Here is a 16,402-nt window from a genome sequence, read left to right as displayed (position 1 = left end):
ATCGCTGGGGGGGTCATTTATCAACAGACCGTGTAACCTCCGCACCAGCCCGTGTTGATCCCCGGCGCAGAATCGGTTCATGGCGGGGGTTCCGGCTGCAATTGGCGGAGGGACTGCCCAGTGCTCGGGCTGGTCGCAGTACTTTTCAATTCCAGCGGTCATCTGGTCTGGAGATGTTCACTCCCCCAGCTCCCCCTCCATTCACAGACTGTTCACTCCCCACCTCCCCCTCCATTCACAGACTGTTCACTCCCCCAGCTCCCCCTCCATTCACAGACTGTTCACTCCCCCAGCTCCCCCTCCATTCACAGACTGTTCACTCCCCACCTCCCCCTCCATTCACAGACTGTTCACTCCCCCAGCTCCCCCTCCATTCACAGACTGTTCACTCCCCCAGCTCCCCCTCCATTCACAGACTGTTCACTCCCCCAGCTCCCCCTCCATTCACAGACTGTTCACTCCCCACCTCCCCCTCCATTCACAGACTGTTCACTCCCCCAGCTCCCCCTCCATTCACAGACTGTTCACTCCCCCAGCTCCCCCTCCATTCACAGACTGTTCACTCCCCCAGCTCCCCCTCCATTCACAGACTGTTCACTCCCCCAGCTCCCCCTCCATTCACAGACTGTTCACTCCCCACCTCCCCCTCCATTCACAGACTGTTCACTCCCCCAGCTCCCCCTCCATTCACAGACTGTTCACTCCCCACCTCCCCCTCCATTCACAGACTGTTCACTCCCCCAGCTCCCCCTCCATTCACAGACTGTTCACTCCCCCTCCATTCACAGACTGTTCACTCCCCCTCCATTCACAGACTGTTCACTCCCCCTCCATTCACAGACTGTTCACTCCCCCTCCATTCACAGACTGTTCACTCCCCCTCCATTCACAGACTGTTCACTCCCCCTCCATTCACAGACTGTTCACTCCCCCTCCATTCACAGACTGTTCACTCCCCCTCCATTCACAGACTGTTCACTCCCCCTCCATTCACAGACTGTTCACTCCCCCTCCATTCACAGACTGTTCACTCCCCCTCCATTCACAGACTGTTCACTCCCCCTCCATTCACAGACTGTTCACTCCCCCTCCATTCACAGACTGTTCACTCCCCCTCCATTCACAGACTGTTCACTCCCCCTCCATTCACAGACTGTTCACTCCCCCTCCATTCACAGACTGTTCACTCCCCCTCCATTCACAGACTGTTCACTCCCCCTCCATTCACAGACTGTTCACTCCCCCTCCATTCACAGACTGTTCACTCCCCCAGCTCCCCTTCCATTCACAGAAACTTGCGCGCAGCACAAACCTCGAGTGATTCGATCATATGCCAAACTTGTGTTTGTTTGTGATACTGGTTGAGGGATAGGTGTTGACCCCAGGACAGTGAAGACCTCCCCCGCTCTTAAAAAATACTGGTAGTGGGATCTTTTATGTCCACCCGAGGAGGCAAACTGGGCCTCAGTGTAATGTCTCATCCGAAAGATGCCCCCTCCGACAGTGTTACGCTCCCTCGGCACCGCCCCTCCGACACTGCGGTGCACCCTCAGTACTGCCCCTCCGACAGTGCGGTGCACCCTCAGTACTGCCCCTCCGACAGTGCGGTGCACCCTCAGTACCGCCCCTCCGACAGTGCGGTGCACCCTCAGTACTGCCCCTCCGACAGTGCGGTGCACCCTCAGTACTGCCCCTCCGACAGTGCGGTGCTCCCTCAGTACTGCCCCTCCGACAGTGCGGTGCTCCCTCAGTACCGCCCCTCCGACAGTGCGGTGCTCCCTCAGTACCGCCCCTCCGACAGTGCGGTGCTCCCTCAGTACTGCCCCTCCGACAGTGCGGTGCACCCTCGGCACCGCCCCTCCGACAGTGCGGTGCTCCCTCAGTACCGCCCCTCCGACAGTGCGGTGCTCCCTCAGTACCGCCCCTCCGACAGTGCGGTGCTCCCTCAGTACCGCCCCTCCAACAGTGCGGCGCTCCCTCAGTACTGCCCCTCCGATAGTGCGGCGCTCCCTCGGCACCGCCCCTCCGACAGTGCGGCGCTCCCTCAGTACTGCCCCTCCGATTGTGCGACACTCCCTCGGCACCGCCCCTCCGACAGTGCGGTGCTCCCTCAGTACCGCCCCTCCGACAGTGTTACGCTCCCTCAGTACTGCCCCTCCGACAGTGCGGCGCTCCCTCAGTACTGCCCCTCCGATAGTGCGGCGCTCCCTCGGCACCGCCCCTCCGACAGTGCGGCGCTCCCTCAGTACTGCCCCTCCGATTGTGCGACACTCCCTCGGCACCGCCCCTCCGACAGTGCGGCGCTCCCTCGGCCTTGAATGATGGGGCTCGAGTGTGAAAAGTGGGTGTAGAAGCCATTGCTTGGGAGCTGAGTGTTCTCACTGAGGCGTGGTTCTCGCCCTAGCTGGCGGGTAACACCAGCTCTGCTACAGTATTGCTTCTGTCTGGGGATGAATAGTTACGGAACGGTTTGTGTGGGTTGAGGTGGATGGCTTGCTGCCTGTTTACTTCCTCCTGTGACTCTGGCCTGTTATATTTCACCCTCTCCCTCTGGCAGGTATCCTGATGTCGCTCCTGACTGTGCTGTGTTTGCTTCCCCTGGTCAACCTCATGTTCGGGTCTGTCCTGCTCTTTAAGGTAAGCCTCATGTGATCTGTGCCGTAGGAGGCAGAAGGTTCTTCCCGGAGTACAGCCAGACTGTCATCAGTGACGTGCCTTTGGGAGGGTGGGATGTGCGGAGGGGGGGAGGGGGGGTGTTGTGCAGGTGTGGTGGGTTGGGGGTGAGGGAGGAGATTGGGGCAGGTTGGGGGTAAGGGAGGGGGGAGGAGTAGGAAGAGTGGGGCGGGTTGGGGGTGAGGGAAAGGAATGGGGTGGTTTGAGGGGAGGAGGAGGAGTGGTGAGGGAGGGGGGGGGTGTGGGGTGGATTGGGGGTGGGGGAAGGGAAGTGGAGGAGGAGTGGGGTGAAGGAGTGGCATGGGGAGGTGGAGGGTTGGGTTCAGGGTGAGGAGCAGGAGGTGAAATAGTGGGGTGAGCGAGGGACACGGGGAGGTGGAGGAGTGGGGTGAGTGAGGGCCACGGGGAGGTGGAGGAGTGAGGCGTGTTAGGGTGAGCGAGGGACACTGGAGGAGTGAGGCGTGCTAGAGTGAGCGAGGGACACGGGAAGGAGTGAGGCGTGTTAGTGTGAGTGAGGGACACGGAGATGGAGGAGTGGGGTGAGCGAGGGACACGGGGAGGAGTGAGGCGTGTTAGGGTGAGCGAGGGACACGGGGAGGAGTGAGGCGTGTTAGGGTGAGCGAGGGACACTGAGGTGGAGGCGTGTTAGGGTGAGCGAGGGACACTGGGAGGAGTGAAGTGTGTTAGGGTGAGCGAGGGACACGGAGGTGGAGGCGTGTTAGGGTGAGTGAGGGACACGGGGAGGAGTGAGGCGTGTTAGGGTGAGCGAGGGACACGGGGAGGAGTGAGGCGTGTTAGGGTGAATGAGGGACACGGCGAGGTGGAGGAGTGAGGCGTGTTGGGGTGAGCGAGGGACACTGGGAGGAGTGAGGCGTGTTAGGGTGAGTGAAGGACACTGGGAAGTGGAGGAGTGGGGTGAGTGAGGGACACTGGGAGGAGTGAGGTGTGTTAGGGTGAGTGAGGGACACTGGGAGGTGGAGGAGTGGGGTGAGCGAGGGACACGGAGGAGTGAGGTGTGTTAGGGTGAGTGAGGGACACGGGGAGGTGTGAGGCGTGTTAGGGTGAGTGAGGGACACTGGGAGGAGTGAGGCGTGTTGGGGTGAGCGAGGGACACTGGGAGGAGTGAGGCGTGTTGGGGTGAGTGAGGGACACGGGGAGGAGTGAGGCGTGTTAGGGTGAGCGAGGGGCACTGGGAGGAGTGAGGCGTGTGAGTGAGGGACACGGAGGTGGAGGAGTGAGGCGTGTTAGGGTGAGCGAGGGGCACTGGGAGGAGTGAGGCGTGTTGGGGTGAGCGAGGGACACTGGGAGGAGTGAGGCGTGTTAGTGTGAGTGAAGGACATGGGGAGGAGTGAGGCGTCTTGGAGTGAGCGAGGGACACTGGGAGGAGTGAGGGACACTGGGATGTGGAGGAGTGGGGTGAGTGAAGGACATGGGGAGGAGTGAGGCGTGTTAGGGTGAGTGAGGGACACTGGGAGGTGGAGGAGTGTGAGGGTGAGCGAGGGGCACTGGGAGGAGTGAGGCGTGTGAGTGAGGGACACGGAGGTGGAGGAGTGAGGCGTGTTAGGGTGAGCGAGGGGCACTGGGAGGAGTGAGGCGTGTTGGGGTGAGCGAGGGACACTGGGAGGAGTGAGGCGTGTTAGTGTGAGTGAAGGACATGGGGAGGAGTGAGGCGTCTTGGAGTGAGCGAGGGACACTGGGAGGAGTGAGGGACACTGGGATGTGGAGGAGTGGGGTGAGTGAAGGACATGGGGAGGAGTGAGGCGTGTTAGGGTGAGTGAGGGACACTGGGAGGTGGAGGAGTGTGAGGGTGAGCGAGGGGCACTGGGAGGAGTGAGGCGTGTTAGGGTGAGTGAGGGACACTGGGAGGAGTGAGATGTGTTAGGGTGAGCGAGGGACACTGGGAGGAGTGAGGCGTGTTAGGGTGAGTGAGGGACACTGGGAGGAGTGAGGCGTGTTGGGGTGAGTGAGGGACACTGGGAGGAGTGAGGCGTGTTAGGGTGAGTGAGGGACACTGGGAGGAGTGAGGCGTGTTAGTGTGAGTGAGGAACACGGAGGTGGAGGAGTGAGACGTGTTAGTGTGAGTGAGGGACACGGAGGAGTGAGGCGTGTTGGGGTGAGCGAGGGATACTGGGAGGAGTGAGATGTGTTGGGGTGAGCGAGGGACACGGAGGAGTGAGGTGAGTGAGGGACACGGAGGTGGAGGAGTGAGGCGTGTTAGTGTGAGTGAGGGACACGGGGAGGAGTGAGATATGTTAGGGTGAGCGAGGGACACGGGGAGGAGTGAGGCGTGTTGGGGTGAGCGAGGGACACGGGGAGGAGTGAGGCGTGTTGGGGTGAGCGAGGGACACGGGGAGGAGTGAGGCGTGTTAGGGTGAGCAAGGGACACGGGGAGGAGTGAGGCGTGTTAGGGTGAGCGAGGGACACGGGGAGGAGTGAGGCGTGTTAGGGTGAGTGAGGGACACTGCGAGGTGGAGGATTGGGGTGGGTGAAGGACATGGGGAGGAGTGAGGTGTGTTGGCGTGAGCGAGGGACACTGGGAGGAGTGAAGCGTGTTAGGGTGAGTGAGGGACACGGAGGTGGAGGAGTGGGGTGAGTGAAGGACATGGGGAGGAGTGAGGCGTGTTGGGGTGAGCGAGGGACACGGAGGAGTGAGGCGTGTTAGGGTGAGTGAGGGACACTGGGAGGTGGAGGAGTGAGGTGTGTTAGTTTGCGTGAGGGACACTGCGAGGAGTGAGGCGTGTTAGGGTGAGCGAGGGACACGGAGGAGTGAGGTGTGTTAGGGTGAGTGAGGGACACTGGGAGGTGGAGGAGTGGGGTGAGCGAGGAACACGGGGAGGAGTGAGGCGTGTTGGGGTGAGCGAGGGACACTGGGAGGAGTGAGGCGTGTTAGGGTGAGTGAGGGACACTGGGAGGTGGAGGAGTGGGGTGAGCGAGGGACACGGGGAGGAGTGAGGCGTGTTGGGGTGAGTGAGGGACACTGGGAGGTGGAGGAGTGGGGTGAGTGAAGGATATGGGGAGGAGTGAGGCGTGTTGGGGTAAGCGAGGGACACTCGGAGGAGTGAGGCGTGTTAGGGTGAGTGAGGGACACTGGGATGTGGAGGAGTGGGGTGAGTGAAGGATATGGGGAGGAGTGAGGCGTGTTAGGGTGAGTGAGGGACACGGAGGAGTGAGGCGTGTTAGTGTGAGCGAGGGACACTGAGGAGTGAGGCGTGTTGGGGTGAGCGAGGGACACTGGGAGGAGTGAGGCGTGTTGGGGTGAGTGAGGGACACTGGGAGGAGTGAGGCGTGTTAGGGTGAGTGAGGGACACTGGGAGGTGGAGGAGTGGGGTGAGCGAGGGACACTGGGAGGAGTGAGGAGTGTTAGGGTGAGCGAGGGACACGGAGGAGTGAGGGGTGAGTGAGGGACACGGGGAGGAGTGAGGCGTGTTAGGGTGAGTGAGGGACACGGAGGTGGAGGAGTGGGGTGAGTGAGGCGTGTTGGGGTGAGCGAGGGGCACTGGGAGGAGTCAGGTGTGTTAGGTTGAGTGAGGGACACTGGGAGGTGGAGGAGTGAGGTGTGTTAGTTTGCGTGAGGGACACAGAGAAGTGAGGCGTGTTAGGGTGAGCGAGGGACACGGAGGAGTGAGGTGTGTTAGGGTGAGTGAGGGACACTGGGAGGTGGAGGAGTGAGGCGTGTTAGTTTGCGTGAGGGACACAGAGAAGTGAGGCGTGTTAGGGTGAGCGAGGGACACGGAGGAGTGAGGTGTGTTAGGGTGAGTGAGGGACACTGGGAGGTGGAGGAGTGGGGTGAGCGAGGGACACGGGGAGGAGTGAGGCGTGTTGGGGTGAGCGAGGGACACTGGGAGGAGTAAGGCGTGTTGGGGTGAGTGAGGGACACGGAGGTGGAGGAGTGAGGCGTGTTAGTGTGAGTGAGGGACACGGGGAGGAGTGAGGCGTGTTGGGGTGAGCGAGGGACACTGGGAGGAGTGAGGCGTGTTAGGGTGAGTGAGGGACACGGAGGAGTGAGGCGTGTTGGGGTGAGCGAGGGACACGGGGAGGTGTGAGGCGTGTTGGGGTGATTGAGGGACACTGGGAGGAGTGAGGCGTGTTAGGATGAGTGAGGGACACTGGGAGGAGTGAGGCGTGTTAGGGTGAGTGAGGGACACTGGGAGGTGGAGGAGTGAGGCGTGTTGGGGTGAGCGAGGGACACTGGTAGGTGTGAGGCGTGTTGGGGTGAGTGAGGGACACGGAGGTGGAGGAGTGAGGCGTGTTGGGGTGAGCGAGGGACACGGGGAGGAGTGAGGTGTGTTGGGGTGAGTGAGGGACACGGAGGAGTGAGGCTTGTTGGGGTGAGCGAGGGACATTGGGAGGAGTGAGGCGTGTTGGAGTTAGTGAGGGACACCGGGAGGAGTGAGGCGTGTTGGGGTGAGTGAGGGACACGGGGAGGAGTGAGGCATGTTGGGGTGAGTGAGGGACACTGGGAGGAGTGAGGCGTGTTAGGGTGAGTGAAGGACACTGGGAGGAGTGAGGCGTGTTGGAGTTAGTGAGGGACACTGGGAGGAGTGAGGCGTTTTAGGGTGAGTGAGGGACACTGGGAGGAGTGAGGCGTGTTAGGGTGAGCGAGGGACACGGAGGAGTGAGGCGTGTTAGGTTGAGTGAGGGACACTGGGAGGAGTGAGGCGTGTTGGTGTGAGTGAGGGACACGGGGAGGAGTGAGGCGTGTTGGGGTGAGCGAGGGACACGGGGAGGAGTGAGGCGTGTTGGGGTGAGCGAGGGACACGGGGAGGAGTGAGGCGTGTTAGGGTGAGCGAGGGACACGGAGGAGTGAGGCGTGTTAGGGTGAGTGAGGGACACGGGGAGGAGTGAGGCGTGTTGGGGTGAGCGAGGGACACTGGGAGGGCTGAGTGAGGGACACTGGGAGGAGTGAGGCGTGTTAGGGTGAGTGAGGGACACGGGGAGGAGTGAGGCGTGTTGGGGTGAGTGAGGGACACGGGGAGGAGTGAGATATGTTAGGGTGAGCGAGGGACACGGGGAGGTGGAGGAGTGGGGTGAGCGAGGGACACGGGGAGGAGTGAGATATGTTAGGGTGAGTGAGGGACACGGGGAGGTGGAGGAGTGGGGTGAGCGAGGGACACTGGGAGGAGTGAGGCTTGTTGGGGTGAGCGAGGGACATTGGGAGGAGTGAGGCGTGTTAGGGTGAGTGAGGGACACGGAGGTGGAGGAGTGAGGCGTGTTAGGGTGAGGGACACGGAGGTGGAGGAGTGGGGTGAGTGAGGGACACGGGGAGGAGTGAGGTGTGTTGGGGTGAGCGAGGGACACGGAAGAGTGAGGCATGTTGGGGTGAGTGAAGGACATGGGGAGGAGTGAGGCGTGTTGGGGTGAGCGAGGGACACTGGGAGGAGTGAGGTGTGTTAGGGTGAGTGAGGGACACTGGGAGGTGGAGGAGTGGGGTGAGCGAGGGACACGGAGGAGTGAGGTGTGTTCGGGTGAGCGAGGGACACGGAGGAGTGAGGGGTGAGTGAGGGATACGGGGAGGAGTGAGGCGTGTTAGGGTGAGTGAAGGACACGGAGGTGGAGGAGTGAGGCGTTAGTGTGAGTGAGTGACACGGGGAGGAGTGAGGCGTGTTGGGGTGAGCGAGGGACACTGGGAGGAGTGAGGCGTGTTAGGGTGAGTGAGGGACACGGAGGTGGAGGAGTGGGGTGAGCGAGGGACACGGAGGAGTGAGGCGTGTTAGGGTGAGTGAGGGACACTGGGAGGTGGAGGAGTGAGGGACACTGAGGATTGAGGCGTGTTAGTGTGAGTGAGGGACAAGGGGAGGAGTGAGGCGTGTTAGGGTGAGCGAGGGGCACTGGGAGGAGTGAGACGTGTTAGGGTGAGTGAGGGACACTGGGAGGTGGAGGAGTGAGGCGTGTTAGTTTGCGTGAGGGACACTGGGAGGCGTGGGGCGTGTTAGGGTGAGCGACGGACACGGAGGAGTGAGGTGTGTTAGGGTGAGTGAGGGACACTGGGAGGTGGAGGAGTGGGGTGAGTGAGGGACACGGGGAGGAGTGAGGCGTGTTGGGGTGAGCGAGGGACACTGGGAGGAGTGAGGCGTGTTAGGGTGAGTGAGGGACACTGGGAGGTGGAGGAGTGGGGTGAGCGAGGGACACGGGGAGGAGTGAGGCGTGTTGGGGTGAGCGAGGGACACTGGGCGGAGTGAGGCGTGTTAGGGTGAGTGAGGGACACTGCGAGGTGGAGGAGTGGGGTGAGTGAAGGATATGGGGAGGAGTGAGGCGTGTTGGGGTGAGCGAGGGACACGGAGGAGTGAGGCGTGTTAGGGTGAGTGAGGGACACTGGGAGGTGGAGGAGTGAGGCGTGTTACTGTGAGTGAGGGACACTGGGAGGAGTGAGGCGTGTTAGTGTGAGTGAGGGACACTGGGAGGAGTGAGGCGTGTTAGGGTGAGTGAGGGACACTGGGAGGTGGAGGAGTGAGGCGTGTTGGGGTGAGCGAGGGACACTGGTAGGTGTGAGGCGTGTTAGGGTGAGTGAGGGACACGGAGGTGGAGGAGTGAGGCGTGTTGGGGTGAGCGAGGGACACGGGGAGGAGTGAGGCGTGTTGGGGTGAGCGAGGAACACTAGGAGGTGGAGGAGTGAGGCGTGTTGGGGTGAGCGAGGAACACTAGGAGGTGGAGGAGTGAGGCGTGTTGGGGTGAGCGAGGGACACGGGGAGGAGTGAGGCGTGTTGGGGTGAGTGAGGGACACGGAGGAGTGAGGCGTGTTGGGGTGAGCGAGGGACACGGGGAGGAGTGAGGCGTGTTGGGGTGAGCGAGGGACACAGGGAGGAGTGAGGCGTGTTGGGGTGAGTGAGGGACACGGAGGAGTGAGGCGTGTTGGGGTGAGTGAGGGACACGGGGAGGAGTGAGGCGTGTTGGGGTGAGCGAGGGACACTGGGAGGAGTGAGGCGTGTTGGGGTGAGCGAGGGACACTGGGAGGAGTGAGGCGTGTTGGGGTGAGTGAGGGACACGGAGGAGTGAGGCGTGTTGGGGTGAGTGAGGGACACGGAGGAGTGAGGCGTGTTGGGATGAGCGAGGGACACGGGGAGGAGTGAGGCATGTTAGGGTGAGCGAGGGATACTGGGAGGAGTGAGGCGTGTTGGGATGAGTGAGGGACACGGGGAGGAGTGAGGCGTGTTGGGGTGAGCGAGGGACACGGGGAGGAGTGAGGCGTGTTGGGGTGAGCGAGGGACACGGAGGAGTGAGGCGTGTTGGGGTGAGTGAGGGACACGGAGGAGTGAGGCGTGTTAGGGTGAGTGAGGGACACGGGGAGGAGTGAGGCGTGTTGGGGTGAGCGAGGGACACGGAGGGGTGAGTGAGGGACACTGGGAGGAGTGAGGCGTGTTGGGGTGAGTGAGGGACACGGAGGAGTGAGGCGTGTTGGGGTGAGTGAGGGACACGGGGAGGAGTGAGGCGTGTTGGGGTGAGTGAGGGACACGGGGAGGAGTGAGATATGTTAGGGTGAGCGAGGGACACGGGGAGGAGTGAGGCGTGTTGGGGTGAGCGAGGGACACGGTGAGGAGTGAGGCGTGTTGGGGTGAGCGAGGGACACTGGGAGGAGTGAGGCGTGTTAGGGTGAGTGAGGGACACTGCGAGGTGGAGGAGTGGGGTGAGTGAAGGACATGGGGAGGAGTGAGGCGTGTTGGGGTGAGCGAGGGACACGGAGGAGTGAGGCGTGTTGGGGTGAGTGAGGGACACTGGGAGGAGTGAGGCGTGTTAGGGTGAGTGAGGGACACGGGGAGGAGTGAGGCGTGTTAGGGTGAGCGAGGGACACTGGGAGGAGTGAGGCGTGTTAGGGTGAGAGGGACACGGAGGAGTGAGGCGTGTTGGGGTGAGCGAGGGACACTAGGAGGTGGAGGAGTGAGGCGTGTTGGGGTGAGCGAGGGACACGGGGAGGAGTGAGGCGTGTTGGGGTGAGTGAGGGACACGGGGAGGAGTGAGGCGTGTTGGGGTGAGCGAGGGACACGGGGAGGAGTGAGGCGTGTTGGGGTGAGTGAGGGACACGGGGAGGAGTGAGGCGTGTTCGGGTGAGCGAGGGACACTGGGAGGAGTGAGGCGTGTTAGGGTGAGCGAGGGACACGGGGAGGAGTGAGGCGTGTTAGGGTGAGTGAGGGACACTGGGAGGTGGAGGAGTGAGGCGTGTTAGTGTGAGTGAGGGACACGGGGAGGAGTGAGGCGTGTTGGGGTGAGCGAGGGACACTGGGAGGAGTGAGGCGTGTTAGGGTGAGTGAGGGACACTGCGAGGTGGAGGAGTGGGGTGAGTGAAGGACATTGGGAGGAGTGAGGCGTGTTGGGGTGAGCGAGGGACACGGAGGAGTGAGGCGTGTTAGGGTGAGTGAGGGACACTGGGAGGTGGAGGAGTGAGGCGTGTTAGTGTGAGTGAGGGACACGGGGAGGAGTGAGGCGTGTTGGGGTGAATGAGGGACACGGGGAGGAGTGAGCCGTGTTGGGGTGAGTGAGGGACACTGAGGAGTGAGGCGTGTTGGGGTGAATGAGGGACACGGGGAGGAGTGAGGCGTGTTGGGGTGAGCGAGGGAGACGGGGAGGAGTGAGGCGTGTTGGGGTGAGCGAGGGAGACGGAGGAGTGAGGTGTGTTAGGGTGAGTGAGGGACACTGGGAGGTGGAGGAGTGGGGTGAGCGAGGGACACCGGGAGGAGTGAGGCGTGTTAGGGTGAGTGAGGGACACTGGGAGGAGTGAGGCGTGTTGGGGTGAGTGAGGGACACTGGGAGGAGTGAGGCGTGTTAGAGTGAGTGAGGGACACGGAGGAGTGAGGCGTGTTGGGGTGAGTGAGGGACACTGGGAGGTGTGAGGCGTGTTAGGGTGAGTGAGGGACACTGAGGAGTGAGGCGTGTTGGGGTGAGCGAGGGACACGGAGGAGTGAGGCGTGTTGGGGTGAGTGAGGCGTGTTGGGGTGAGTGAGGCATGTTGGGGTGAGCGAGGGACACCGAGAGGAGTGAGGCGTGTTGGGGTGAGCGAGGGACACGGAGGAGTGAGGCGTGTTGGGGTGAGTGAGGGACACGGGGAGGAGTGAGGCGTGTTGGGGTGAGCGAGGGACACCGGGAGGAGTGAGGCGTGTTGGGGTGAGTGAGGGACACGGGGAGGAGTGAGGCGTGTTAGGGTGAGTGAGGGACACTGCGAGGTGGAGGAGTGAGGCGTGTTGGGGTGAGCGAGGGACACCGGGAGGAGTGAGGCGTGTTGGGGTGAGCGAGGGACACCGGGAGGAGTGAGGCGTGTTGGGGTGAGTGAAGGACATTGGGAGGAGTGAGGCGTGTTGGAGTGAGTGAGGGACACTGAGGTGGAGGAGTGGGGTGAGTGAAGGACATTGGGAGGAGTGAGGCGTGTTAGGGTGAGTGAGGGACACTGCGAGGTGGAGGAGTGGGGTGAGTGAGGGACACTGGGAGGAGTGAGGCGTGTTGGGGTGAGTGAGGGACACGGGGAGGAGTGAGGCGTGTTGGGGTGAGTGAGGGACACTGGGAGGAGTGAGGCGTGTTAGGGTGAGTGAGGGACACTGGGAGGAGTGAGGCGTGTTGGGGTGAGTGAGGGACACTGGGAGGAGTGAGGCGTGTTGGGGTGAGTGAGGGACACGGGGAGGAGTGAGGCGTGTTGGGGTGAGTGAGGGACACCGGGAGGAGTGAGGCGTGTTAGGGTGAGTGAGCGACACGGGGAGGAGTGAGGCGTGTTGGGGTGAGTGAGGGACACGGGGAGGAGTGAGGCGTGTTGGGGTGAGCGAGGGACACTGGGAGGAGTGAGGCGTGTTGGGGTGAGTGAGGGACACGGGGAGGAGTGAGGCGTGTTGGGGTGAGTGAGGGACACGGGGAGGAGTGAGGCGTGTTGGGGTGAGTGAGGGACACTGGGAGGAGTGAGGCGTGTTGGGGTGAGTGAGGGACACTGGGAGGAGTGAGGCGTGTTGGGGTGAGTGAGGGACACGGGGAGGAGTGAGGCGTGTTGGGGTGAGTGAGGGACACTGGGAGGAGTGAGGCGTGTTGGGGTGAGTGAGGGACACTGGGAGGAGTGAGGAGTGTTGGGGTGAGTGAGGGACACGGGGAGGAGTGAGGCGTGTTGGGGTGAGCGAGGGACACGGGGAGGAGTGAGGCGTGTTGGGGTGAGTGAGGGACACGGGGAGGAGTGAGGCGTGTTAGGGTGAGTGAGGGACACGGGGAGGAGTGAGGCGTGTTGGGGTGAGTGAGGGACACGGGGAGGAGTGAGGCGTGTTAGGGTGAGTGAGGGACACGGAGGTGGAGGAGGGCTCTGTTGGTGGATGGGAGATGGACAGAGCCCACCTTGCCCCCCTGGGTGTGTGATCGGACACGCGGCCTGACCGGAGAGTTTGACGGTGCAGACATCGGGCTGACGTGTGAAGTCGCGAGGTTTAAAACCGGGCACCACCACGGTTCGCACCCACCACAGCCAGGGAGGGGGTGGTCCCTGGGGGAGAGCTGGTCGTTGAAGACCAGCCCCTGGGGTCCTCGTGTGCCGGAGCCCGCACCCTCGCTCTCAGGACACTGCTGACGCTGGCCCGGTTTCACCGCCATTCCGTTCCCACTCACAGGCGCAGCTGTACATCGGCCTCCTGGTCTTCTGTGGGTTTATCCTGTTCGACACCCAGCTCATCATCGAGAAGGCAGAGAACGGTGACAAGGACTACATCTGGTGAGTGAAGTGGTAACGCAGGCGCTGGATCGGGCCGTCGCTCCCTGGAGTTTATCACTGAGGGGTGGTCCCATTGAATCCTGCAAAATACTTCGATGGATTGACGGTGTCGGTGCTGAGGGACTGTATCTTCTCCGACTGTCCCCACCCCCAGCTGGAAATAATACCTCACACATTGACCAAATTGCCCTTTAACCTCCTGTCTTCCAGGGAACACAACAGTGGTTTGTACCTGGGTAACTCTGGCGACTTGCTCTGTTGGGATCACTCTCTCGCTCCACCCGTGGTCCAATGAGAATTAGGAGCAGGAGTCGGCCATTCGGCCCCTCGAGCCTGCTCCCCCATTCAATAAGATCATGGCTGATCTCCGACCCCAACTCCACCTTCCCGCCCTGCCCCCACATCCCTTGATTCCTTTAACATCCAGAAATCTATTGATCTCTGCCTTGCATATACTCAACGACTCAGCCTCCACAACAAGCACTCGGTGAGGTGCCCATAGGTCCATACCTTGGCGCATGGGGTGCAAACTCTGTGTTTTGGTAACGATGAACCCGGTGGAGCACCAGGCAGGTCTGTAGTTTATCATTCACCGTGGCTCTTTGGATAGCTCAGTTTCTCCCCTCCCGAGGCAGCGTTCAAGCACCACTCCAGAAACAGGAGCATGATAATCCAGGTATACACTCCCAGTGCAGAACTGAGGGAGCACCGCACTGTCGGAGGGGCGGTACTGAGGGAGCGCCGCACTGTCGGAGGGGCAGTACTGAGGGAGCGCCGCACTGTCGGAGGGGCAGTACTGAGGGAGCGCCGCACTGTCGGAGGGGCAGTACTGAGGGAGCGCCGCACTGTCGGAGGGGCAGTACTGAGGGAGCGCCGCACTGTCGGAGGGGCAGTACTGAGGGAGCACCGCACTGTCGGAGGGGCGGTACTGAGGGAGCACCGCACTGTCAGAGGGGCGGTACTGAGGGAGCGCCGCACTGTCGGAGGGACAGTACTGAGGGAGTGCCACACTGTCGGAGATGCCGTCATTCGGATGAATTGTTAAACCGAGACCTCGGGTGGACAATAAAATTCCTTGGCCACAGTAAAACAGATGATCTGGATCATTATCACAATGCTGTGTGTGGGAGCTTGCTGTGCCCAAATTGGCATTTCCCACATTACAACAGTGACTACATTACAGCATTGGCTGTAAAGCAGTTTGGGGTGCCTGTGGTCGTGAAAGGCACTATATAAATGCAAATTGTTTTCTCTCTCAGGCACTGTGTGGATCTGTTCATGGATTTCATTGCCGTCTTCAGAAAGCTCATGCTGCTGTTGGCCATGAATGAGAAGGTAAGGCTCGATCTCCGTCAGCCCTTTGTACACCCGTGTCTTCAACATCCCGTGAGAAGGCTCAAGGGGGAGATTTGGGAACTGCTCAACATTAAGGGGATTGTGAGTAGGTAGGGAGCAGGGTCGTTACAGCACTGGGTTAGATACAGAGTAAAGCTCCCTCTACACTGTCCCATCAAACACTCCCAGGGCAGGTACAGGGGGTTAGATACAGAGTAAAGCTCCCTCTACACTGTCCCATCAAACACTCCCAGGGCAGGTACAGAGGGTGAGATACAGAGTACAGCTCCCTCTGCACTGTCCCATCATACACTCCCAGGGCAGGCAGAGCAAGGGGTCGGCACAAGTTAGTTTCACAGCTGACACCTATCAATCGCCAGACCCCAGTATTCGGTGGGTTGGGTGAGTGTTAGTGTCCATGAGGATGCTTCCTCTGTCCTATTGCATTATTTGCACTGGTAATAACTTTACATGGACGTGATGGGTGATGAGGGCCACTGTAGTGAATGGGTCTTACCTTGATCCAGAGTAAGGACAGAAGCCTCAAATTCAATGGTGGACCTGCTAAAAATGTTTAAAACTGTGAAGGTGTGGAAGATACAGTGCCAGACCTACTGAGGGAGTTTAACACGAAGTCAGAACCTCGGAGTAGCGCTATTGAGGGTGATGAATGAGCAACAATATGGTGTAGAATGTGGGAACAGAAGGAGGCCGTTCAGCCCCTCGAGCCTGTTACATTAGGAACAGGAGGAGGCCGTTCAGCCCCTCGAGCCTGTTACATTAGGAACAGGAGGAGGCCGTTCAGCCCCTCACATTAGGAACAGGAGGAGGCCGTTCAGCCCCTCGAGCCTGTTACATTAGGAACAGGAGGAGGTCATTCAGCCCCTCGAGCCTGTTACATTAGGAACAGGAGGAGGTCATTCAGCCCCTCGAGCCTGTTACATTAGGAACAGGAGGAGACTGTTCAGCCCCTCGAGCCTGTTACATTAGGAACAGGAGGCCATTGAGCCCTATGGACGGCTGTGTCCAATTGTAAGGTTATGTGCTCGTGGAATGAAGCATGTGTCACTAGGCAGAGCGGGGCCCCTGTGTGGAAGGGACGGAGAGATGAACATGAGCTTTCTGTGTTTTTCAGGAGAAGAAGAGGAGGAGTGACTCCAAGTAACGTGACCAATTACTGAAGAACTTTTTTTTCTCCTTCCCTGCTTACCTTGCACTCATTAAAAAGAATGATTGAGCAGCCGACAATTATCAAAGGCTTTGGTGCTTGCTTTTAATTCCCCCGCAACCCCCACCCTCGGTAATCTGAATACTCGGTCAGGGCTGCCCCAGCCCTAACCGAAGCAACTTTGCTGCTTTTATGTTTCTTCTGCTTCCCATCCGTGTATCACTTTAAATAATGTGCTCTTCATCCCCTTACAGTCGCAGAGCTTCGCCTGGCGAGGGAGGGAGGGAGGGACGGACGGACGGGAGAGACAGGGAGGGGGGGTCGGGACTCCTCGAGTGTGAGCGCAGTTTAACATCGCCTCGGTCTGTGGGATTCCAGCTCTTCCAGTGATCGTGTGAGCTTCTCTGCTTTTATTTCCTCCCTCTCTCACTTCCCACCCTTCTCTCCCTCTCTCTTTCCCCCCCCTCTCTCTTTCCCCCCCTCTCTCTTTCCCCCCCCTCTCTCTTTCCCCCCCCTCTCTCTTCCCCCCCCTCTCTCTTTCCCCCCCCCTCTCTCTTCCCCCC

The 16,402-nt window shown here is 60.8% G+C and overlaps 1 protein-coding gene across 2 annotated transcripts in view; it reads left to right on the top strand.

Moving 5' to 3' along the window:
- The window catches only part of tegt (testis enhanced gene transcript (BAX inhibitor 1)), a 47,922-nt gene extending 32,003 nt beyond the window's left edge, over positions 1-15,919 (top strand). For both annotated transcript variants that reach the window (XM_070869801.1, XM_070869802.1), the window contains exons 7-10: positions 2,558-2,637; positions 13,236-13,336; positions 14,596-14,671; positions 15,807-15,919. In XM_070869801.1, the coding sequence (XP_070725902.1) occupies positions 2,558-2,637; positions 13,236-13,336; positions 14,596-14,671; positions 15,807-15,836 (287 nt within the window). In that variant the 3' untranslated portion in view covers positions 15,837-15,919. The remainder of the gene's footprint in view (positions 1-2,557; positions 2,638-13,235; positions 13,337-14,595; positions 14,672-15,806) is intronic.
- The last annotated feature ends 483 nt before the right edge of the window (positions 15,920-16,402 follow it).

The sequence above is a fragment of the Pristiophorus japonicus genome, chromosome Y (assembly GCF_044704955.1).
Source record: "Pristiophorus japonicus isolate sPriJap1 chromosome Y, sPriJap1.hap1, whole genome shotgun sequence".
In the NCBI taxonomy this organism is placed as follows: Eukaryota; Metazoa; Chordata; class Chondrichthyes; family Pristiophoridae; genus Pristiophorus; species Pristiophorus japonicus.
The sequence above is the reverse complement of the archived record's forward strand: the minus strand, read 5'-3'. Positions and strand labels throughout refer to the sequence as shown.